Source organism: Urocitellus parryii, chromosome 16, assembly GCF_045843805.1.
Source record: "Urocitellus parryii isolate mUroPar1 chromosome 16, mUroPar1.hap1, whole genome shotgun sequence".
NCBI classification, from domain to species: Eukaryota; Metazoa; Chordata; class Mammalia; order Rodentia; family Sciuridae; genus Urocitellus; species Urocitellus parryii.
Window position 1 is genome coordinate 17,062,516 of NC_135546.1, and position 22,272 is coordinate 17,084,787.

Genomic DNA, 22,272 nt, shown 5'->3' on the forward strand with positions numbered 1-22,272 from the left:
GACAGAACTCATCTGGGCAGGCCTCTGGGGGAGAATTCAATTGAATAATAAGGTTACGGAGTGCTCAGTGCTTAGTTGTGGCCAAGAATCATGGAAAGAGTCTCTTAGGAGCTTGTAGAGGTTGGTACTGTTTAGCTACTGATTAACAATTCTGTCTGATTGGGAACTTACAAGATCAATAATGTCAAATCACCTTCCCCAATACCACTGACTCGAATACCTAGCAAAACATGGATGACAGATGGCCCAAATAATGGCCCCCTGAGTATTCTATCACAGATCATCCCCAAAATCCATGGCAAGGTGAAGCCCTTGCATGTCACTAATCCAAACCCTAGTTTTCTTCTAGAAGATTTGGTCCAGAGAGTGGGCCCTGCATGAATCCACAGCGGCCACCCCTCCCCGCCTGCTGCTGACATATTAATCAGCTTTCTGTCGCTACAACAAAATACCTGACATAGTTAACTTAAAAAGAGAAAAGGTTCACTGGGGGGAGCTTCTAAGCAAGAAGTAGCCCCAGGAAGCCCAGCCATCCTTCCCTGGGGGCTGTGGACAGGGACAGGAGCCCCGGCTCTCAGTGGCAGCCAGCAGCCTTGGGAAGCAGCCCTGGAATTCAGCTGACCCTGGGACAGCAGGTCGGAAAAGCCCACCGATTTGGGGTTTACCGGATCCTCTGCTCTGGGGCCTCCTCCTGCAGAACCCACTTCCTCCTTGCTCCATTCTGTCGGCTTCCTCTTACTCGCTGCTAAAAAGAGGCCTCTTCTCAGTGTGGGCACATCTGGCCTCGCCACCAACGGAGCGCAGGAGGCAGAGAATGTTCCATGATCGCAGAAGCCACCGAACGCAGCCTGAATCAATTAACAGAAGATCCCACCGAGTTTCTGTAGCGTCTGGGCCTCTTCCTATCTCCCTTGGCCTCGGTGGCCAGAGTCCCCATGTCAGGCTTCTGTCTGGGGACAACTTTTACACTGAGGATCAGAGGAAGAAGTTGCACTAGGTGCAGACAAAGCAACCACCCTGGTGACCGCAGCAGCTGCCTGCCCTCGGCACATTCCCAAAGGGGACACGGAGCATGGTCCTCTTCCCCTACACCCCCACCCAGTGCCAGGCTGTGCCACAGGGTGTCCCCCAGTTACTTCATCAGCATGACCAGAAAAACTCTTGAGCCTTTTTCATTTTTTGGTACCAGGGATTGAACTCAGGGGTGCTTAACCACCGAGCCACACCCCCAGCCCCTTTTTATTTTCAGACAGGGCCTCACTAAGTTGCTGAGGCCGGCCTCCAACTTGCGATCCTCCTGCCTCAGCCTCCCGAGCCGCTGGGATGACAGACGTTCGTCACGGTGCCTGGCTCAGCGGGTTATTAGGAAGCCCATTTATGTGCATCTTGCCACTAAAATGATTCCGCTGGAGTGAAGTCCTCCACCGTGAACAAACAGGTCTGCCCCGTAACCCGGTGGCAACCCTCCATCCCGCTTAATGCAAACATTTAAAAGGAAAAACTGCCACCTAGGAAAAGAAATTCCCTGAAAATATTTAATGTAAATAAAGTCCTGGAGACGAGGGTGCTTTTTACAAACGGTTTGTCACCAGGGCCTTTCCCTAGGGGGCAGGGCAGCAGGAGAAGGGGGACAGGAGAGCAGGGAATGACAAGGCTGATCCTGACTCTAAGCAACAAGGAGCCCTGCCCCTCGGCCCCTCTCTGCTTTCCATCAAGAAAAAAAAAGAAATTTCCAGCATCATGAGCAACGTGGACGGTCCCAGGAGGTGACAGATCTTCAAGCCCCGACTTCCCGCACCCTGGAGGGTCCAGGGCCACCTGCTGAGATCAGGGACCCACCTCCTGTTCTTTCTGTTTGGCTTCTTTTGAAACATGAAAAAGGCTTCGGTGGTGGGACCCAGGGACCCCAGGGCCACCGAGTGTCTAGGGTCAGGCTCCCGTGAACAGGCGGCCCCTGGGGGTGGACACGGGAAGGCGCACAATAAATTAGAGTCCCCCGAGGGTCCGAGCTGGTCCCCAGGGTGGGGGTCTGTCGCCCGCTGTGTTTCCAGATTTGCCTGGAGAGGAGGGGGCCTTTGGGGACTCACAGCAGGACACGGTCGCGGCCAGCTGCAGGGGTCAGGTGCCTGTGCCCGCATCCAGGGGACACCTGGCTGGTGGCCAATGAGTCCCCAGGACTCTGAAGTGACTTCCCTTAGTCACTTGGAAAACGTGGAGATGGCGGTGGCGACTCAGCCAAATAAAGTGCTTCGGAGGTGACAGGTGACAAGGTGACAAGCTCTCCTGCGGGTTCTCTTCCACCAAGGCCCGGGGACAGGAGGGACCGGCTGCTGCTTCCAGGAGCCCAAACCAACACTCGGGCGCCGAAGCCCCTGCTTGAGCACGTTGGTCACCATCTTCAGGCGCCAAGTTGTCACCTCACTGCCAGATGAGGGAGTGGCTCGTGGCTGGGGCTGGGACAAGGGGGACATGGGGGCCATAAATATTCCACCTGCGGAGGTGCTGGGTGGGGCGGGTCCCAGCGGGAAGGTTGACGTGGGTCAGGACCAGTCGTGACCCGGGTGGCCTCCGCCAGGGCTCAGTGTCCCCCAAGAGTCTCTCAAGTCCCGAGTCCCAGTGGCCACTGCTATAGCACGCTGGCGTCCTCCATGGCCTGCATCCACCTGCGAACAAGACAGCACTGTCCCCACGGCCCTGCCACAGAAACCCCGGGTGACCGCACTGACCACTGTCACCCAGGCAAGGGGCCCCGTGACACCCAGGGCCTGGGGGGTGCAGAGGTCCACCCGGATCCGAGGGCTGAGCCCCTCCCCAGGAGGACAGGGTGGCCCCGGGCAAGGAGCAGGCCACACGCCCGGGCTCCGGGTGGCACCTGGGGGACAGGCGGGGACTGGGGAAGGACGTTCCTGTACCTCTGAGCGACACCAGCGCCCTCCGCCTTGAAGCTGTAGAAGAGGGTTTTCTTGTGGTAAAGGTGGAACACGGGGCCCGCCTCGCCGCAGCCCTCCTTTTCCGGGGCGATGGTGAAGCCCAGCAGCGGCATGCTCTCCAGGGCCACCTTGTCCTGCGGGGGCAAGGGACAGCCTCACGTTGAGCACCACACCCTGTGGGGACCCCCGGGGGGTGGACAAGGAGGGGCGCCTTGGGGCCACCCACGCTCACCTCCCACCCTCGCCTCCACCCGGGCCACCCCAAGGGGGAAGGAACATTCTAGAACAGCCCATCAGGAGGAGCCAAGCATTTTCTCCTTCATTCCCTTGTTCAATCGTCACTAGGATCATTGAGGGTGTCCGTCCCCATTCAAAAGAAGAAACTGAGGCTCAGAGAGGCTCCCAGGGTCACCCGGACTGTGGATCTGGACCTGCCATGCCTTCTGACCCGGCCTCCGTCAGCGCCTGACCAAAGACTCGGTGCCCAGGTGGCCAATGACAACCTCTGATGTGTTTATCCCCCGAACCCTCATTTCCAGGACGCAGCCCTCGGATGTCCCTGCTAAGAAGTCGCTAGCAGTTCCATGAGGTATGCCCAGAGGGCGCAGATGGATCTTAAAAACATGGCTCCGAGGAAAATCTATGTATACATTTTTTTAAAAAAAACTACTGGGGACTGAACTCAGGGCTGCTTCACATGCTAGGCCAGCACCCCGCCACCGAGCCATAGCTCCATCCACACAGGAAATATATCTTTGGCCAGGAGCAGTGGGCACGCCTGTTATCCCAGCAGCTCCGGAGGCTGAGGCAGGAGGATCGTGAGTTCAAGGCCAGCCTCAGCAACTCAGCGAGACCCTGTCTCTAATAAAATATATATATATATATATATATGGACTGGGGATGTGGCTCAGTGGTTAAGTGCCCCTGGGTTCAATCCCTAGCACCAAAAAAAAAAAAAAAAAAAAAAAAAATTTGAACCAATCTTTAAAAATCTCTAGATTGGGAAAAGTGTTTGACAAGATGCAACATTCATCCATGATTTGAACTCTCAGTAAAGTAGGAGTTGAAGGGAATGGCCTTAACCTGACCCAGGACATCTATAAAAAATCAACAGCCAACATCGTACTCAGAAGTAAAATCCTAAGTGCTTTTCCCCTAAAATTGGGAACAGGGAAAGAGGGTGCTCACTCATGAGCCTAACCTGATACGCACTAGAGGTGCTGGCCACTGCACTAGGGCAGGAAAAATAAACAAAAAGATGAGGAATGATAAAGGTCACAGAAGTCAAACTATTTCCTGGAATTCGAGTGGCTCTGGAGGCTGAGGCAGGAGGATCGTGAGTTCAAGGCCAGCCTCAGCCATTTAGTGAGGCCCTGAGCAACTCAGGGAGACCCTGTCTCTAAATAAAATATAACAAGGGCTGGGGACGGGGCTCAGGGGTTAAGTGTCCCTGGGTTCAATCCCTGGTACCAAAAAAAGAAAATATTGATGAATAGACTTCAGCAGAGTTATGAACTGCTCTTCACCACGAGAAGGAACAGGTAGCACCTGTAGAGGCTGGGCCTTGTGTTCTCAGGACTCTAGGGAGGCCACTGACATGCCAACCCCTTCACCCATCTAAGATCGCTAATGTCCCCCACGCGTGTCCTGCAACGTTGCTTGAGGACCGGGCTGTGGCAGGGCGGTGTGGGGAGCCGCCACATATGGAAAGCTCCTCACACACCTCACAGGACAGTGGAGCCTCCGGGAGGCCGTGGAGAGGAAGTCCAGCTGGCCGGTCAGTGGTGACAGCCCCTCTGTGAGTGTCCCCTGGTGTGCCTCCTTAGCTGGAGGCCTCTCTGGGCCCTGGAAGGCTGCTGGGCCACATTTCAGTTTGTTGTGGGATCAAAACTGCCCCCAGCTCAGAAAGCCCCACCTGGGTGACCGTGAGTAAAGGTCACCTTGGTCCCCGGTGCCTGGTCCCTCAGGCTCTGGAAGAGTCCCCCACCTGTCTGCCTGCTTCCCTGCAGGTCCCCGTGACCCCAAGGAGGGGCCTGAAAGGAAAGCTTTGCACCCTAAGGAAGTGACCTGGGGACATCAGCCGAGCCCCGCTGTGGTCACCAGGGAGCGGCCAGCCCTGGGCTCTTCCTGCAGGGGACAGAACGCAGCTGAGACCCGTGTTGAAAGGGGACTTGGCCTGAGGAGGCTGCCAATCAGAGGGTGCGACCCTTTCACACGATCCAACAGGCTTCCCCTGGAGCAGTCCCCAGCCTGTGACCACAGCCCCACAGCTGTCCACCTTGGGAGCTGGCTGCCGGTTTCGAGGGTTCTCTAGCCTCTATTTTAGAGGATGTAAGATGAGCTCTAAAAATGTCACACTTTTTTTTTTTCTTTTTGGTACCAGGGATTGAACTCAGGGGCACTCGACCCCTGAGCCCCGTCCCCAGCCCTATTTTGTGTTTTATTTAGAGACAGGGTCTCGCTGAGTGGCTCAGGGCCTCGTTTTGGCTGAGGCTGGCTTTGAACTGGAGATCCTCCTGCCTCGGCCTCCCGAGCTGCTGGGATGACAGGAGCGAGGCACTGCGTCCAGCTGTTTCCCTTTTTCCTGGGGCGTGTGATATCCTGCAGCCATCAGCTACCCCAGTAAAAGAAATGGATGGACAACAGGGGGTGGCTTCTAAGCTGCAGAATTCTGTCCCAAATCACCCCACAGAGGGCACAAAGGAGTTTCCTCCTGGGGCACGGCTGGCGTACCCCGATGCAGGGCCTGTGACAACGGAAGACTTCCTGTGTCCTTCCACATGCAGGACCCTGCCGTCTCTGCAGAGAGACTGCAGGTCCCTTTGGTGGGGACGGCGGGGGACTGGACGTCCACACCCAGCAGGCCACTGCTCTACAGAGGCTCCCGGCCGGGAGGGGTGGCCCCCACAGAGGGGTCCACAGGGCCCTGCGGGGAAGTCACGTGGGCAGACCCCAGGGGCCTCCGGGGCACCCACTTGACAAGGGGGGACCTGGAACGCCACCGTTACCTCGCTGGCCGCGTAGGTGTAGAGCACCTTGCCTTTGATGACAAACCAGAGCTTCTTCCAGTGCCGCTTGCCCCTCTTACACCGGCTCAGGTAGCCGCTGATGGCACAGCCCTCTCCAGAGGCTGTCACCTGCAGAAGGGACCACAGCAGTCAGGCGACAGGCGGGGGACACAGTTCAAACACCAAGGGGAGAAGCCCCCGCAAACCGCCCGCCTGCCTGGAACCTGAGACCGGGATCTAGTCAGCACCCAGGTCAGCACAGCAGGACTTCAGGGTGTGACAGACAGGATTGAGGGGACCCAGGGGACCTGAGGTCAAAACCTGCCTCGGAGCTGTGCGCAGTGCTGCTCGGCGGAGGCTGAGGCAGGAGGATCTGCAGTTCAAGGCCAGCCTCAGCCACAGCGAGGCCCTAAGCAGCTCGGGGAGACCCTGTCTCTAGATAAAGTACCAAACAGGCCTGGGGACGGGGCTCAGGGGCCGAGTGTCCCCGAGGTCCGTCTCTGATACCCTCTCCTGTCCCCCAGGGGACAGTGGACACTCCAAGTCCCCGCCTCCTGGAGGTAGCCGTCCGCCTTACCTCCGTGAGGGCCGAAGGGACTTTCTTCTGCTTCTTGAAGGTGGAGGGGAAGACGGCGGAGAGCGCGCTGCCCGAGGAGAAGCGGGCGGAGGTCAGCGGGAAGCTCATGCTCACGGGCCGCTCTGCAGGGGACAGAGGCCACCAACGGCTCAGGCGGTCCCTCCCACCAGAACAGACAGAGGCCGTGGGGCAGGGGCTGGGCTGCCCCCTCTGGTGGGCGCCCTGGGGTGAGCTTGGACCTCCAGGTGCCCCAGGGCCACTTTGGTCCACTCGCTCCCTCGTGGGGGACGTGGTTTCAGGCGGGGACAGTGGGGCAGAGGAGGAGCCCGGGCCACCCACCTCTCAGGGGGCCGGGGCCGCCCCTCTTCTTGAGCTCCCCGTAGCAGCCGTCGCACACCTTGGCCATGCGGTCCTTGAGGTACCGCAGCGGGTACTTGTTCCGCGAGCAGTTCCGGCAGACGATCTGCGGGACACGGGGACACGCGCCAGTCAGGCTGACCACGGCCCCTGCCCGCCTGGCCCCGCCTGGCCCCTCCTCCAGGGAGCCCTGACTGCTGACTGTCCCCAGGTGTCGTGACCCCTACTTTCCAGGCCACGTGCCACTGCTCCTGAGCAAGTCCCCTCGGGCCTACTCCTCCCTCCTCCAGGGACCTGCCACGTGTCCTTCACAACTGTGTTTTGGGGCGTCTCCTGGAAATAGAGGGGACACCAGGAGAGGACAGGAGGGGACCAGGGGGAGGCAGGGGGCAGGTCACCGTGGAGTGCTGCTGACTCAGGTGTGTGACACGCACACACAACTGGGGAACCAGCCCCACCATCCTGTGGGGTCACAATGCACCCCAAAATTAACTGAAAGATTAAACATGGTAAGTAGGGAGCCACCTCGGGATTTGGAGCATGGTGACAAGTAACCCTAAGTGCTGGCGAGGACGTGGGGACAGGCACCCTCCTGCACGGCCGGTGACACTGCAAAGCCAGCCTCAGTGGGAAGCAGGATGGAGACTCCTCAGGAAACTGGGAATGGAACCACCATGTGACCCGCCTGTCCCACTCCTTGGCTTATACCCAGAGGACTTAAAGTCAGCACCCGACGGGGACACGGCCACATCAGTGTTTACAGCAGCACAATTCACAACAGCTAAACGTGGAACCGACCCAGATGCTCTTCAACAGATGAATAGATAAAGAAAATGTGGTCTATAGACACAGTGGAATATTACTCACCCATAAAGAAGAATGAAATTATGGTGTTTGCTGGTAAATGGATGGAACTCAAGACTATCAGGCCGAGTGAAAGAAGCCACTCCCCCCTAAACAAAGGCCGAACGTTCTCTCTGATATGAGGACACTAACACACGGTGTGTGTGTATGTGTGTGTGTGTGTGTGAGTGTGTAATGCTCACTGCATTACACAAAGGGAACCAAGGGGCGGGCATGAAGCGGATATGACTTTCCTGCGTTCACACATGAACACACGACCAGTGGCAGGCCACATCATGTACAAGAAAGGGAAGTCCCACTCCCCGTGTGATTCATATGTCAAAATGCACTCGGGGTCATGTGTCTCTACACAGAACAAATAAAAATTATAAAATATTTAAAGTAAATATTGAAAAATAAAATAAGACGGTCGGTCCCCTCCCCCCAGGGCCAGGTGGACGTGCCTTGCTCTGGGCCCTGGACCCTGGCTGGGCAGGGAGGCCCTGTCCCCACCCCGCGGCACTCACCTTGCCGCACGCGTGGCAGTGATGTCGCCTCAGGGTGAGGGAGAAGTCGCAGCCGCAGTTCATGCACATCATGACGTGGGTGACGGGCACCAGGGTGGGGGGCCTCTCCCCGAGGCTGACGCCCAGCCGCTCCCGGATCTGCGGGGACAGAAGCGGCCAGCAGCGGGTCAGGCGGCCCCTCCCCTCCCCGGGTGTGGGGCGCAGGGGACTCTGGTGCAGAGGGACCTCCGTCGCGCTCCTGATTTGCGTGGCCTGGGCTGGGAACAGCTGGACCCTGAGGCGTGGCCAGGGGGTGCTGTGTTCCTGGGGCGCAGGACGGGGGTCACAGCAGGGTAGGGGCGCGTGGAAGGCCAGTGTCCCCAGGTCAGGGCGCGGCACCTCCCTGGCACCCGCTGAGGCTGGGAGCTGGTCCCCACTCACCTCCACGCTGTGGTGGAAGGCGGCCAGCGCCTGGGCCTTGTAGTCCTCAGGGAGCGCTCTGCTCAGGCAGCTGTACCACTCGTCCCTCTCGGCGCAGGAGCTGCGGGCATGGGCCTCGGTGAGCGGGGCAGCTGCGGCCTCCACCTCCCGCCCCTCCCTGTGGATCACTCCGCGCTGCGCGGCCCCACCCCAGAGCCCCTCACCCCACCACCAAAGCAGCTACATTGGTCATTTGTTTATTTAGACAGTCCCCCCAGACTAGATCCCAGTTCCTCATGGGGCCATGGCGCACCCCTGTCATCCCAGCAGCTTGGGAGGCTGAGGCAGGAGGATTGCAAATTGGAGGCCAGCCTCAGCCATTTAGCGAGGCCCTAAGTCACTGAGGGAGACCCTTCTCTCAACATAATCCAACAAGGGCTGGGGCTGGGGCAGACACTCCCACCCCCTCAAGTCAGGTTGAGCGCCCCTGGTTCTAGCCCTGGGGGGTGTGAGTGGAGGAAGGAATCAGTCCGTCCAGCTCCTGGCCTCTACCAGGGGCCATGGCCGCGTGGGTGCCTCTGGGTCTGCTTCTCCAACTCCAGCTCCCAGGGCCGTGGTGAGGGTGAAATGAAATAGGGGGTGTCCTCTGTCCTGTCCCTCTGTCCCTGGCAAGACACCGTTCCAAAGCAGGGGGCCCTAGGGAAGCCTAGAGGGTCCCACAATTTAGGAGGGCACAGAAGGCCAGGGTCCTCGTGGACGGGGGTGGCAGCTGGCACGGGTGAGCACCCCATCTTTCCATCTTTCCCCTGATGTCCTACAGGGCTCCCTAGAGGCTCACGCACCCCACAGACAGACTTCGCCAGCCCCCTCTCTGCGGAGCACCGCGTCCTGAGTGGACAGGGCCACCCCAGGGCTAGGGTCCCTGGGAACCAGCGCAGGGTGGAGTTCCCACGGTGCCCACCAGGTGGCGCGCACGGCCCGCGCAGAAAGCCCGCGCCCGAGGGGGCGGGAGGGACGCCCTGGCTGCGGGGGGGACCAGGTGCTCGGTGTGGGCGTGGGGACAGCCGGCTGCCGTGTCGGTAAGAGGAAATCCACGGGTTCCACGGCCCCTCCGCCCCCACTGCTCCAGTGTGGAGGGTCTAGGCTGGCAGGAGGGGACGGGCCTGTCACTGGCAGGCTCCTGGATGCCACAGGCCAGAGCGCAGGGCCCCTCCCTGGGGGAGATGGGCGTCCCCACCTGAGGCCCAGCGTGGCCTATCAGCACCCTCAGCCAAGGCTGGACACAGACCACCCCCCCTCGTCACTGACTTGATGGGGGGGGGCACGGATCCCTGCCCAGCACCCCTCCTCCTTCCCCTCCTCCCCATACCTTGAGGCTTCGTCCAGCCCACAGCCTGGCCCCACACCTCGAGGCCACACCCCTCCTGTGTTCCTGCCCATACCCCGACGCCCCGCCCCTCCTGCAGCCCCACCCTATCCCTGAAGGCCACACCCCTACCCAGCCCCGCCCCATACCTTGGGGCCCCGCCCACTCCACAGCCCTGCCCCATGTTGAGGCCACACCCCTCCTGTGCTCCTGCCCTCTTCTGAGGCCCTGCCCCTCCAGCAGCCCCACCCTGTACCTTGAGGCCACGCCCCTCCCTGGCCCACCCCACACCTTTAGGCCCCACCCATCCCATAGCCCCGCCCCGTACCTCAAGGCCCCGCCCCTCCAGCAGCCCCACCCTGTACCTCGAGGCCACGCCCCTCCCTGGCCCACCCCACACCTTTAGGCCCCACCCATCCCATAGCCCCGCCCCGTACCTCAAGGCGCCGCCCTCCCGCAGCCCCGCCCCCTACCTGGCCGACAGCAGCAGGCAGCACTCGGGCACCTCGATCTTGAGCGCGTAGGGCACCTTCTCCATCACGGGGCGGCTGACCTGCGGGACCCACAGAGCCCCTTCAGGCTGCGGCGGGAGGGCAGCAACCCGCCTGCTGTCCACAGGTGGCGGTGGACAAAGGGGCCTGGCCCTGCCATGGACATCGTCTCTGCCCCAGGGTCCTCGTGGGCCGAGGGTGGCCCTGGTGCCATGGCTGAGGCTGTAGGAGGTGTCTGGCTGCTGGCGCCGTCACCCCCAGGAAGGCTGTGGGGACTGTCCCCTCCTGGGCAGCCTACAGGCACGCTGTCCTGCCGGGCGGACGCCGGCCCCTGGCAGGGTCTCCCACGGCCTCCTCCACCAGGCGACTCCGCGGAGCCCCTGGGTCACTGGCCCGGTCCTCCCCGCTCCCCGCCCTGCCGCTGGCAGGCGCCTCCTCTGTCCTCGGTGACGACTGCCCCAAACCTCCTGCTCCCCAAGAGTGCCCCAAATCCACCAAGCGTCCCCATCCTCAGGACCAAGGTGCGCTGGGCGAGGCCACACGGGCGTGTCCACGTTTGTGGCAGCCATTACTACAAGGGCCACATGTGGAAAGGACCAAGCGTCCCTTGAGGGGTGAGTGCGTGACCCAGCGGTGCCACACACACACAGAATGGCACTGAGGAAGGAGCAACCGGACGCCTGTCACCACACAGATGGGCCTCAGCGGAGAGAGCCGGCCACAGGACATGACCGCTGTTAGGGGACCCCATGCAGGAGGCCCCGGGAGTGGTGGAGGTCACCGCCACAAAAAGAAAGGTGGTTCTGTTTGACCCAGCTATCCCAGTCCTTGGTCTACACCCAAAAGACTTACAATCAGCACACGACAGTGACACAGCCACATCAATGTCTATAGCAGCTCAATCCACAACAGCTAAGCTATGGAAGCGACCTAGGTGCCCCTCCATAGATGAATGCATAAAGAAAATGTGGCATATATATTCAATGGAATATTACTCAGCCATGAAGATGAAGGGAATCATGGCATTTGCAGGCAAATGGACGGAGCTGGAGACTATCAAGCTAAGCAAAATAAGCCAATCCCCCAAAATCAAAGGCCGAATGTTGTCTCTGATAAGTGGATACTGACTCCCAATGGCCAGGGTAGGGGTAGAAGTTCACTGGATTAGACAAAGGGAGGGGAGGGGGATGGGAAGAAAATAAGAATGGTGGTTCCCAGGGGCTTAGGCCCTCTTCCCATCAGCTATTTATCAAGTGCTCTGAGTGCTTAGGATGCTGCCTCCAGGGAGCCCTCCAGGGTTCCCTCTCCCCAGAGGACCCGGAACATGCCACAGACCACAGTTGACACTGATTCCCGGGGTGGCCCTCTCCAGGCCTGTGGGGGTGCCTCTCCTCCTCCCCTGGGGCCTCCCAGATGCCCAGCACCAGGCTCTACCTTCATATTGGCCACCGCCAACGAGCTCTTCAGCCGGTACTTGCCGTCCTTCTGGGGATACGTGTACAGAAGCACGTCGCTCATCTGGGGAGAGGGCAGGCTATCAATCAGGCTCCTCCGGGTCCCTGTGCCGGGCTTCCGTCCTGGAGGATCCCTGAGCTCTGGGGTGCACAGGCATCCGGCACTCCCCAGGGACCCCGCAGGTGAGCAAGACCACTCTGGGCTAAAACGTGAGCCCCTTCCCCACAACCCCACTCCGAGTTAAGACGCTCAAGAGGGACCAGGCATGATGCTGCACGCCTGTCATCCCAGTGACCCCAGAGGCTGAGGCAGGAGGATCCCAAGTTCGAGGCCAGCCTCCGCAACTTAGTGAAGTCCTAAGTGACTCATTGAGACCCTGTCTCTAAATAAAATACAAAATAGGGCTGGGGATGGGGCTCAGTGTTTGAGTGCCCCTGAGTTCAATCCCTGGTACCCACAATAAAAACCAGGGTGTGGGGTGTCCATGGTACAGACTCTGGACACTGCGGAGCAATCCAAGGGAATGCACCACCAAGACTTGCAGATGAATCTCAAAATCCCGCCGAGTCAGGGCAGCCGGACACAAGCCTGCAGCCTGACCACTTTAGTAGGAAGGTCCCCATCAGACAAAGCAATGCTTAGTGACAGAAGTCCAGCCAGTGGCCACCTGGCTCCCTGGGGCAGCTGTATCTGCCACTGTCTTCCCGTGTCCTTTTCCTTCCGTGGGACCCTGAGGGCTGAGGGTAAGGCCCGTGGGACTGACCTCCCTGTTTCCAGAACCCACCACAAAGGAGGTGCTCGGCAAACCTCGGACGTGGGCTCTGAAGCGCGTGCTCAGAGCTCAATGCTGTTGCTTTGCCCACAATCCTAGTAAAGTGCAAGAGGCTGTTAGAGGCAGCCAGGATGGACAGGAACAGGGAATGACGGAGAGAAACAGGATACCCACAAGACAGGAGGTGTTAGGGTTGGGTCTTGACTATCCCCTGAGTGCTCCTGCGTGGAAGGCTTGGTCCCCAGCCTGGTGCTATTGGGGCGTATGGTGCTTTAAGAGGCGGGGCTTAGCGGGAGGTCTTTAGGTTCTTGGGGGTATGTTCTTGAAAGGACTGTGGAACCCCACCCAACCCCTTCCTCTTCCTCTCTTTGGCCTCCTGGCCCCGAAGACGAGGGGCTTAGCTCTGCCTTGACGCGCTGTCTCACCACAGGCCCCAAAAAACAGGGCCAATGGGCTGCGAGGTGGGGCTCCCGCAACTGAGCCAAGAGAAACCTTTCTTCTTTTTAAGTTGACCCTCTCGGATGTCTGTTACAGTGATGGAAAGCTGACTAACACAGTAAGTACAGGATCCTGGCGGTCCTGGGAGGGGGACAGGGAGCTGCCCATGTGTCAGTGAGCCACCAAGGTTGACATCAGTACACCACAGGACGTAGATCCTGCCCTGCTCCATTCTACCTGTTCCTTGCCACTCGAATGCGGGCCCTGGACAATTTCACGGGACTAGAGGGTCCAGGGGCTGGAGCTGGGTGGGGACCGTACTTACCAGAAACAGGTGCCGGGAATGTCTGCTCTTGCCCCTGACTTTCGCCAGTGTCCCTTCCTTTAGAAACTCCTGTGGGGAGGGAGGCACACCTCGGTCACCTGGCTTGGGCCACTGCTGCCCCAGACAAGGGGCAGGGGATGACCCTGAAGACTCCAGAGGACCAGAAAGCAGCCCCCATGGAGGACCCTCAGGCCTCGCTAAGTGGCTGAGGCTGGCCTCCAACTTGCGATCCTCCTGCCTCGGCCTCCCATGCCGCTGGGATGACAGGCCTGAGTCCCGGGGCCCGGCAAAGACCGTATTTTTAAGATGCTTTCTTGAGGTTTGTTCTAGAGATGATCTTCTGCTTCTGCAGCCACTCGGGACTGAAAATACTTGGCACCCCGTCTTCCCGGAGTGAGGAGACCCCCCAGGACACCCAGAACCAACCCGTGCTGGGGCGGGGGAGCCTGGCACTCCCCACAGGGTGGCACTCACCCTCCCTGGCTGCAGCAGGTCTCCCTGGCCGTGCACGCTGTGGTCGATGTGCACCAGCTTCTGCAGGTTCTCCTGTGGGCGAGGGCAGAGGGTCAGGCCCTGGTCCCCGATCTGGCCTCTATCAACGGCAGGGGGGACGCTGGGCAGAGCCGGGCCTGCGGGGTGCCAAGGCTGGTCCTGCCAGGCTCAGGGCCTGACGCCACCCTCCTGCTGTGTGTGCTGGGGACGGACCCTGTCTGTCTCTGGGCCACAGCTCCTGCTCTCCCAAGGCTGGGTCCCGTCTCTGCTCCCAGGAGGCTCCAGGGGCCTGTGAGTCCCAGCTGACCTTAAATCTGCAAGACCCCAGGTCACCAGCCGGCCCCTGAACGGAATCCCAAAGCCTGACACGCTCCTCCCTACAAACGTTCCACCACGGGTGACACACGGGAGGACGAGGTGGCGGGCAGCTCAAATGTTAACGCATTCCCAGGGGTCGAGGGTGGGCGCCCGGCTGGACCCGGAACAGCCCAGAGAGGTGGACACGTGGGAATCTGCACGCGATGGCCGGTTCCCTCCCGTGAGTCTTTGCTGGGGGCTCAGGAGGCAGACTGGGGGCTGGGGCTGGGGCCAGACAGAGCACCCTTGGAGGTGAGGGTGCCCGGGCTGCCCAGGATCCCTGCACGTCCCCAGACGCCTCAACTGATTGTGCAGAACAAGAGGTGACAGGCAGTGGCACGAACACACAGGGGCTTCAGAGTAACATGATCAACCTGACGGAAAGGGAATTCTAAAGGGGCAAAGTCAGGTGACGTGCAGGGACACGGAGACTCTCACAGAGTCGAATGGCAATGTTTTTAAAGACCCACAAAATCCACAAGAAGGGACACCTTCCACAGGTGTGGCCGGGGAGGGGACCCACAGGGGGAGGATGGATCGGTAAAGATCTAAATGGAAACAGAGAGGTGGAGGGAAAATGTCTGTGGGTGCGTCACACAGCATCCAAGACAGTGTCCCCCAAATTAACTAAGGACCAGTGACGGGCAGGTCCCACCGAAAAGCCTGAGAATCGTGACAGGTTTTAAGCCACCTGAGGCCCCTCCAGACCCACAGAGACGCGCCAGAGTCCAGCTTCCAAAAACCAGAACACAAAGGGCAGATGGTGGAGGCCCCGAGGAGGGACAGGCGACTTGTCGTCCCAGACTATGGAGCCGGCAGGCGGTGGACGGCCATCCTCAGGGCACCCAGAGGACAGAGCTGGCCCCCCCGGACTTGTGGACCCACCGACAGCGTCTCTGAGAACTGAGGGCCAACGGGACGGCGAAGTGGATGGGAGTCGCTGTCGGGGGACATTTCTGAGAGCGGGGGTGGGGAAGGCCAGGGTGTGTGACGACGTGAGTCGGAAACAAGGTGCGAACTCACGACGCGTTTAAGGTGCAAGTGGCTCTGTGTGCAGGTGCTGGTCCCCGCGGGTTCTCGGGGGAGTATGGGCGACCGCCTGGTTCCGCCAGCGGAGACGGCTTGAGAAACTGAGGCCCCGTGAGCAAGGGCTGTACCCAGGGACCCAATCTTGGTTCTTGTATTTTTTTTTTTTATTTTGGTACCAGGGATTGAACCCAGGGGCACTTGAACCCCTGAGCCCCGTCCCCAGCCCTTTTTTTTTGTATTTTATTTAGAGACAGGGTCACACGGAGCTGCTTAGAACTTGGCTAAATTGCTGAGGCTGGCCTCCAACTTGTGATCCTCCTGCCTCAGCCTCCTGAGCTGCTGGGAGGACAGGTGGGCGCCACTGCACCTAGCTCCAAATCTTGTTTTTTTTTTTAAGACCATGATGTGATGAAAGGTTCTAGGGATTCCTGGAGAAAGGGCTGATTCTAAGACAGGGACAGTAAATACAGGACACGGACTGATCTGGAATATCAAACAACAACGCCCCGACTCACATTGATGGGGGCGTTTGAAAGGGGCACGGAGACTAACTGCAGGGGCTCCCAATGCCACGGCTGGAACCATTACAGAAACAGAGCACAGCAATGGGGCGCGGTGGCCCACGCCTGTCATCCCACCAGCTCAGGAGGCTGAGGCAGGAGGATGGCGAGTTCCAAGCCAGCCTCAGCAAAAGGAGGCCCTGAGCAGCTCAGGGAGACCCTGTCTCTAAATGAAATAGACAAGGGGCTGGGGACCGGGTCAGTGGCTACGCGCCCTGGGTTCTATCCCTGGTACCAACAGAAATAAAGGCAGCTTCGGCAAAAGGGGAGATGGCGCCCTCTGACGCATTTTAACTGGCTCCCTGGCGGTCATCGGGGACGGACGGCAGGGCCAGGCTGGCAGCCAGCAGGCAGGACGGGCCTGGGCTGTGGGGGTGGCAGAGGCCGAGCGGTCAGGAACCCTCAGTCACGGAGCTCGGGCCCTGGGCTGGGCCGTGGACACCCTCCCATCTGGCCATGCAAGCGTGAGGTGGCCATTGGGTCCAGAGCAGAGGCCTGGGGGGTGTCCAGGGCCAGCGCTTCCTGACCCAGTTTTTCCTTGGAGGAGCCGAGGGGCGTGGGGAGCCCCGTCCGTCTGCTGCTGGGCCCGAGCCCCTCTGCAGGGAACCGCGCTGCGTGCCCAGATGCCCAGCCCCGGGGCGGGGACCCGGCAGACACCAGAGAGGACACGTCTAACCCACCCAAAGTCGGCTCAGTGGGCTTCGGCCTCTGTGCCCAGCCCCTCGTCACCGGCCAGCCCCGGGTCTCCCCCCAGACTCCTGTCCCACCTCGGCCTCCTCAACTCCAGGCCTCTCCTGCCTCCGCAACTGTGCAAATGTCCTGGGGCACGGTGCTCCACATCCACTCCTCGCACGGAAAGGGGGACACTCACGTCTCTGGCCCGAGCAGCACGGGCTGTGTCCCCTCCCTGAACTCTGCAGCTGTCCCTCTGTCCCTCTGGTGACATTTACTGGGGTTACATGCAACCAGACATTTACTGCTCCACTGAGCGGGCCCTTCCTCGAGCGCTGGGATCCCGCCTCATTGCGTGTCTCCAGTCCACCCCACGACGGGAGGCTGCCACACAGGAGGTGGCCCAGAAATGCTCCGTCCCCTCCTCCTCTCCTTCTGCACAACTCACAGCGAGGACGCTCTGTGCATCAGCCGTGGCCACAAGCCACTGTCACCCCGTTCTGTGCCTGTGCAGGTCACGGGCAGCAGGTCACCGTGCTTTCCCGCTCACCAGGACGCGGCCTCAGAATCATTCTTAACACAGAAGCCGCCAAGTGCCCACCGCGAGGCGCAGCAGGGACTGAGGGGACACAAGTCACCGCGGGGACCCCCGAGTGGGACTGGACGGGGGATGGCTCGTCACCCTCGGCAGACACGGCGTCACCCCCGGTCACAGAATCGCACCAGGCAGAACCGGCAGTGGACTCCCAGCCCACGTAGTCCAGTGACCCAGGGTCTAGAGTCTCAGACGTGGGTGGCCCTTTACCTGGGGCGCTGATTTAAGAAATGCCTGCACGGCCGGGCGCGGTGGCGCACGCCTGCCATCCCAGCGGCTCGGGAGGCTGAGGCAGGAGGATCGCGAGCTGAGAGGCCAGCCTCAGTCACTTATTAGCAAGGCCCTCAACGACTCAGGGAGACCCTGCTTTTATAAAATATAAACCGAGCTGGGGATGCGGCTCCGTGGTTAAGCACCCCTCGTGCTGCACACCCCAAAAAACGCCTGTCTCGGACTCTGCGCCCAGAAACTCCAACTAGGAAGACCCAAGGTCTGTGCCCCTCGGAGCCTGTCATTTACAAAGCCCCCCAGGTGCTGAGGCAGATGGTCTCAGACCCCCGTCGGGGCCTTACGGATGGGGGCTGTAGAAGCTTGTGGCCTCCCTCTTTGTTCAAATGGTGAGCCAGAGGCCCAGAGAGGGACCCACCGTACCTGAGGTCACACAGCAATCGTTGAGGCTAGAACTGAAGGCCCTCTGCAGGGCCCCGCGGGATCGGGGATGGGGTCTCCCGCGTCAGGCAGGGCAGGGTGGGCACCGAGGGAGGGCATGCAGGGCTGGACTTACCCCCTGCTCCATGCTGTCGTTGGCTCGGTCTGTGACTTTGGAGATGAGGCTCAGGGCTCCTGGGGAGGAAGCAGAGTCAGCCCCCGGCCCTTTGGGGAGGGCTGGTCCAGCTGTCCCCGTCCTCGCCTCTTCCTGGCCCTCCCCACTCGCCCCTGACCCCTACTCGTTCTCTGTGCGGGGTGACACCAACCCAGCTCTCCTCCTGACCACCCTGACCAAGCTGGGCCTCGGTTTCCCGGGTATAAACCGAGATGTCACAGTGGGGACCGTCCCAGCTGTTCACACGCAGGGGCCGCTGCGCTTTAACACCGAGCCACATCCCTGGCCACTTTTTAATCTTTCATTTTTCGACAGGATCTTGCAAAGTTGCTTAGACTTTCACTAAAGTGCTGAGGCTGGCCTCCAACTGGAGATCCTCCTGCCTCAGCCTCCCGAGCCGCTGGGCTGGCAGGCGGGCGCCACGGCACCTGACTGGGTGAAGTTTTTAGAGCTGCCCTCCTGTCGCTGAGCCGCCACCCCCTCCCCTCTCGTCCTTTGTCTGACATTGGGCCACCCCAGGGAGTCCCCCAGCCCTGGGCACGCGCACAGCGGGGGAAGAACGCGTCCCCTCCCTCCGGGTGGCGGGGACTCACCCTGGGTGTCCTCGTATTCGGCCGAGTCCGGGCGGAGGTTGTTTAAGTAGTCTGGAGGCAGAACAGAAGAGTCAGCCAGGCGGGGGACAGTCCCTCGTCCACAGCGGTGTCCCCTCTGCTCTCCAGAGTCGGGGAGCTCCAGAACGGGGGGCCCAGGCTGCCCCCCGCGGCCCACGGCAACACCAGGACGGCCCTCCACACCGTGGCCGGTCCCTCTGCCCCCTGACGGACCCAGGTGTTCTTCCTATGTCCTGACTGTGACCTTAGGTGGCCGTGACGTCCTTGGTGGCCCGTGGAGTGTCTGAGTCAGCGGTGTCACGGAGCCTGCCTGTCACCTACCGCTGTCCCTTTAGCATCTAGCCTGGGCCCCGCGGGACGTAGTAGGTGCTCAGTGCACACGGCCGGAGTCCGCGAGGGGCCCCTCTGGGCCCTGCCTCACGGTTTCCTTACGGCTCCTGGAGCCACCCGGAGTGGCCCCTCCACCAGGGCGGGGGTCTTTGTCCCTGCGGGAGGTGGTCACGTAAAGGGCGTGAAGCCCGGGACAGAGGCGCAGGGGTCCCCAACAGACAGAGTGGAGAAAGGGGATTTGGTAGGAAAGGGGCCGGGGCCTGGGGCCGGGGCCCAGAGGGGACAGCAAGGACATCCCCAGGACACACAGGAGGGCAGCCAGGCAGGTGGCCGCGGGCCCGGGACCCACCTGTGAGCAGCACTTGGTACTGGAAGAGCCGCTGGACCACCCTCAGCAGCCGGTGCTTGGCGCTCTGCCCGCCTCCGTGCTGGCCCTGCTGCTCCCGGGGGATGACAGAGGCCGTCAGGGACCCTACCCTGTCACCCCCCGGCGGCTGCCCCTTCTGCACCTCCCCAGGGCGAGCGGAGGAGCCCCCCAGCCTCGGGACCAGTCCCCCTCCTCCGGGAAGCCCTCCTGGGCCAGCCCAACCCTGGTGTCTCCGCTGGGGACCTCAGGCCCGTGGTCAGTCCCCTCAGCCGTGAGCCTCTGTGGGGACTGGATCCCCCGCCTCCGCCAGCCCTGCGTCTTCACAGCAGGGTCTCCAGGGACCCAGAGAGAGACCCACCTCAAATTCGCGGACGGCGGCTGCCAGCCGGGGAGAGAGGAGGCAGTTCTCGGCCAGCAGGGCCAGGTACCTGTCGAACTGCAGGATGTGGGCAGCGTGGTGGGCGAACTCCTGCTCGCGGGCCAGGAAGACGTCGGCCACCTTCTGCTGGCCTTCCCTGCAGCCAGGGAGGGGGACCGAGAGTGAGTGGGCAGCCTGCTGAGCGGCAGAGGGTCTGGGGGAGGTCAGAGCCTCGTCCCTTGTTTTTTTAGAGACAGGGCCTCACTGAGCTGCTCAGGGCCTCGCCATTGTGGAGGCTGGCCTCCAAGTTGCGATCCTCCTGCCTCAGCCTCCCGGCTCCGTGGGGATCTTCTTGCTCTCCCCCCTCCCCTTCCGTGAGGGGGTGCGGAGCCCCGAGTCCGCTCACCAGTTGGACAGCCTGTCCTCCAGCTCTTCCAGGATGCCTTGGTGGAGATCGTGGATGGCTGGGAGCTCGCTCAGGCCCTGCCTCAGCTCCTCCCGGGCCAGCGCGTCTCTGCCCTCTTGGTCCATGTCATCCAGGGCCCTCAGGACGGCTCCGTGGAAATCCTGAAACCCCAGAGCGCCCGTTACCCACCGGTGACAGGACAGAGCACACGGATCCGGGTCAGGTCCCCGCGGCGGCCTCGCAGAGCTGGCCGACACAGAGACGGTCACCAGACCGACCCCCTCTGCCGGGCCAGGTCCTTACCTGCGAGACAGGGTCACCAGCGCACACCTGGTCTCCCTGAACTGCTCAGGGCCTCGCCATTGCAGAGGCTGGCCTTCAACTCACGATCCTCCTGCCTCAGCCTCCTGAGCTACTGGGATGACAGGCGGGTGCCACGGCGCCCGGCTGATCATGATTGACGTCTAATATCAAATCTGATAAATGGTAAAACTATAAAGAACGGAAGCCTTGATTCTCCCTGGGGAAAAAATGACGCACTCTCGTTCAACACACCGGCTCCGCACGAGGCCCAAACAAACGACCTGAATTGTGGAGCCAAGTGCCCATCAGGAAACCTCGGGGGGTCAGAGGTCATGGGGTCCAGGCCCCATCAGGAAGGTCACTGAGCTCTGTCGGGGGAAGACTCGCTACCAGGACAGTTCATCCCATGGCCCTTCCTCCAGGAAGCCCTCCTGGATTCCTTCCCTGGGGGGCTCAGGATGCACCCCCAGTCCTGCAGGGTCTCCTCGGCCCCGGGGTGCACCCACAAGAAAACATGCCCCCGTGTCCCCAAGACGGCATGAACCCCTCTTTCTCGAGCAGCTGGCTGAGGACTTCGACACCCCGTCCCCTCTGCGCTGGGTCGGGTCAAGCCCAGCAGAAATCCCGAGTAGCGGAGAGACGGCGGGCAGGCCGGTGCCCCTCTGAGGCCTCGCCTCCTCGCTATCTCAGGGTCCAGCTGCCGCGGAGCTCACCTGACGACTCAGACTCTTTGCAACCTGTAAAGTGCCGCTCCCACTTATCTATGGTCTGGGTTGCCCCATGGCCACCCGAGCTCTGGAAATATCCAAAAGGAAAATCTAGGAAGAGCCAATTCCGACATTTCCGACGGGATGTGGTTCTGAATCGTACAAAGAAACCTGGCTCTGCTCAGCTTGGGACCAAACTCGTTCCTTGGTTCACCGTATCCACCCGGTATGTGCTACCCGCCTTCTAGCTACTCATTACCATTTCTGTCCTCAGGCTCACTGCCACAGGACTGCAGTGCTCCCGTCCTAACGGACCTCCTTCTACTTCTTCCTGGGCCCACAGACCACGGGTCCTGATGCAGGGGATTGACCTCGACGACAGAACACTGTTCAACATGCTCTATTTAACTGCCAGTTGTCATTGCGGTTGACACGGGCACGTTAGGCTGTCTCGTGGGTGGGTTTCAAAGGGTTGGGTCCTCTCTCGACTTTCAGGCACCCTCTTGCTGTGTGTCCCCTGGGGAGGAGCGGGGCCTACGGTTGTGGTCATTACGTTTTGGACGGGACACCTTCACTGTTTTGCTTCCTGCTGGGTCTGAAGTCAGCAGAGCAGGTGACACAGAGCGGGACTCCGTAATGCTGGTCGCCTGGGGGATCGCACGACCTTCATTTAGCAGAAAAGGAGAGTGAGTCACCGCGAAGCCAGACCCAGACTCTGGTCACCTTGATGCCCAGACAGAGGGCACCTCTGGTGGGGGACGGGAGGAGGGAGGGAGACTCGGGAGGACAAGGACAAGACAGACAGCCGCAGTGACGTCACCCTCGGGGAACTTGAAGACGAATCGCCTGGCGCGCTGGCTCCTGTCTGTAATTGATTCTCGCTCAGCCACCTCAGTCGGGATGCCCACCACCCAGATGGCCCACTCCAAAAATGAGTAGAACCAGAATTTCTTTCCCACCCCCCAGTATTGGGCATGGAACCCAGGGGCACTTTACCACAGAGCCACGTCCCCAGCCCTTTTTATTTTTTTTGAGACAGGGCCTTGCTAAGCGGTTGAGGCTGGCCTCCAACTTGTGATCCTCCTTCCTCAGCCTCCTGAGATTACAGGCGTGTACAGGTGTGCCCGGCCAAACCACTGACGTCACTGCTGAGAGTCCCAGTGACTCTGGGATC

The 22,272-nt window shown here is 60.7% G+C and overlaps 1 protein-coding gene across 1 annotated transcript in view; it reads right to left on the reverse strand.

Annotated features, from left to right (window-relative positions):
- Positions 1–1,211: 1,211 nt before the first annotated feature.
- The window catches only part of Fgd5 (FYVE, RhoGEF and PH domain containing 5), a 56,081-nt gene continuing 35,020 nt past the window's right edge, over positions 1,212–22,272 (reverse strand). Inside the window, exons 6-21 of the mRNA XM_026383062.2 lie at positions 20,089–20,249; positions 19,683–19,839; positions 19,307–19,394; positions 18,610–18,660; positions 17,978–18,036; positions 13,963–14,034; positions 13,489–13,557; positions 11,933–12,016; positions 10,481–10,560; positions 8,663–8,762; positions 8,243–8,380; positions 6,855–6,978; positions 6,516–6,637; positions 5,939–6,067; positions 2,913–3,064; positions 1,212–2,663 (exon numbers count right to left, since the gene is read on the reverse strand). Coding sequence (XP_026238847.2) covers positions 2,627–2,663; positions 2,913–3,064; positions 5,939–6,067; positions 6,516–6,637; positions 6,855–6,978; positions 8,243–8,380; positions 8,663–8,762; positions 10,481–10,560; positions 11,933–12,016; positions 13,489–13,557; positions 13,963–14,034; positions 17,978–18,036; positions 18,610–18,660; positions 19,307–19,394; positions 19,683–19,839; positions 20,089–20,249 — 1,623 coding nt within the window. The 3' untranslated portion in view covers positions 1,212–2,626. The remainder of the gene's footprint in view (positions 2,664–2,912; positions 3,065–5,938; positions 6,068–6,515; positions 6,638–6,854; positions 6,979–8,242; positions 8,381–8,662; positions 8,763–10,480; positions 10,561–11,932; positions 12,017–13,488; positions 13,558–13,962; positions 14,035–17,977; positions 18,037–18,609; positions 18,661–19,306; positions 19,395–19,682; positions 19,840–20,088; positions 20,250–22,272) is intronic.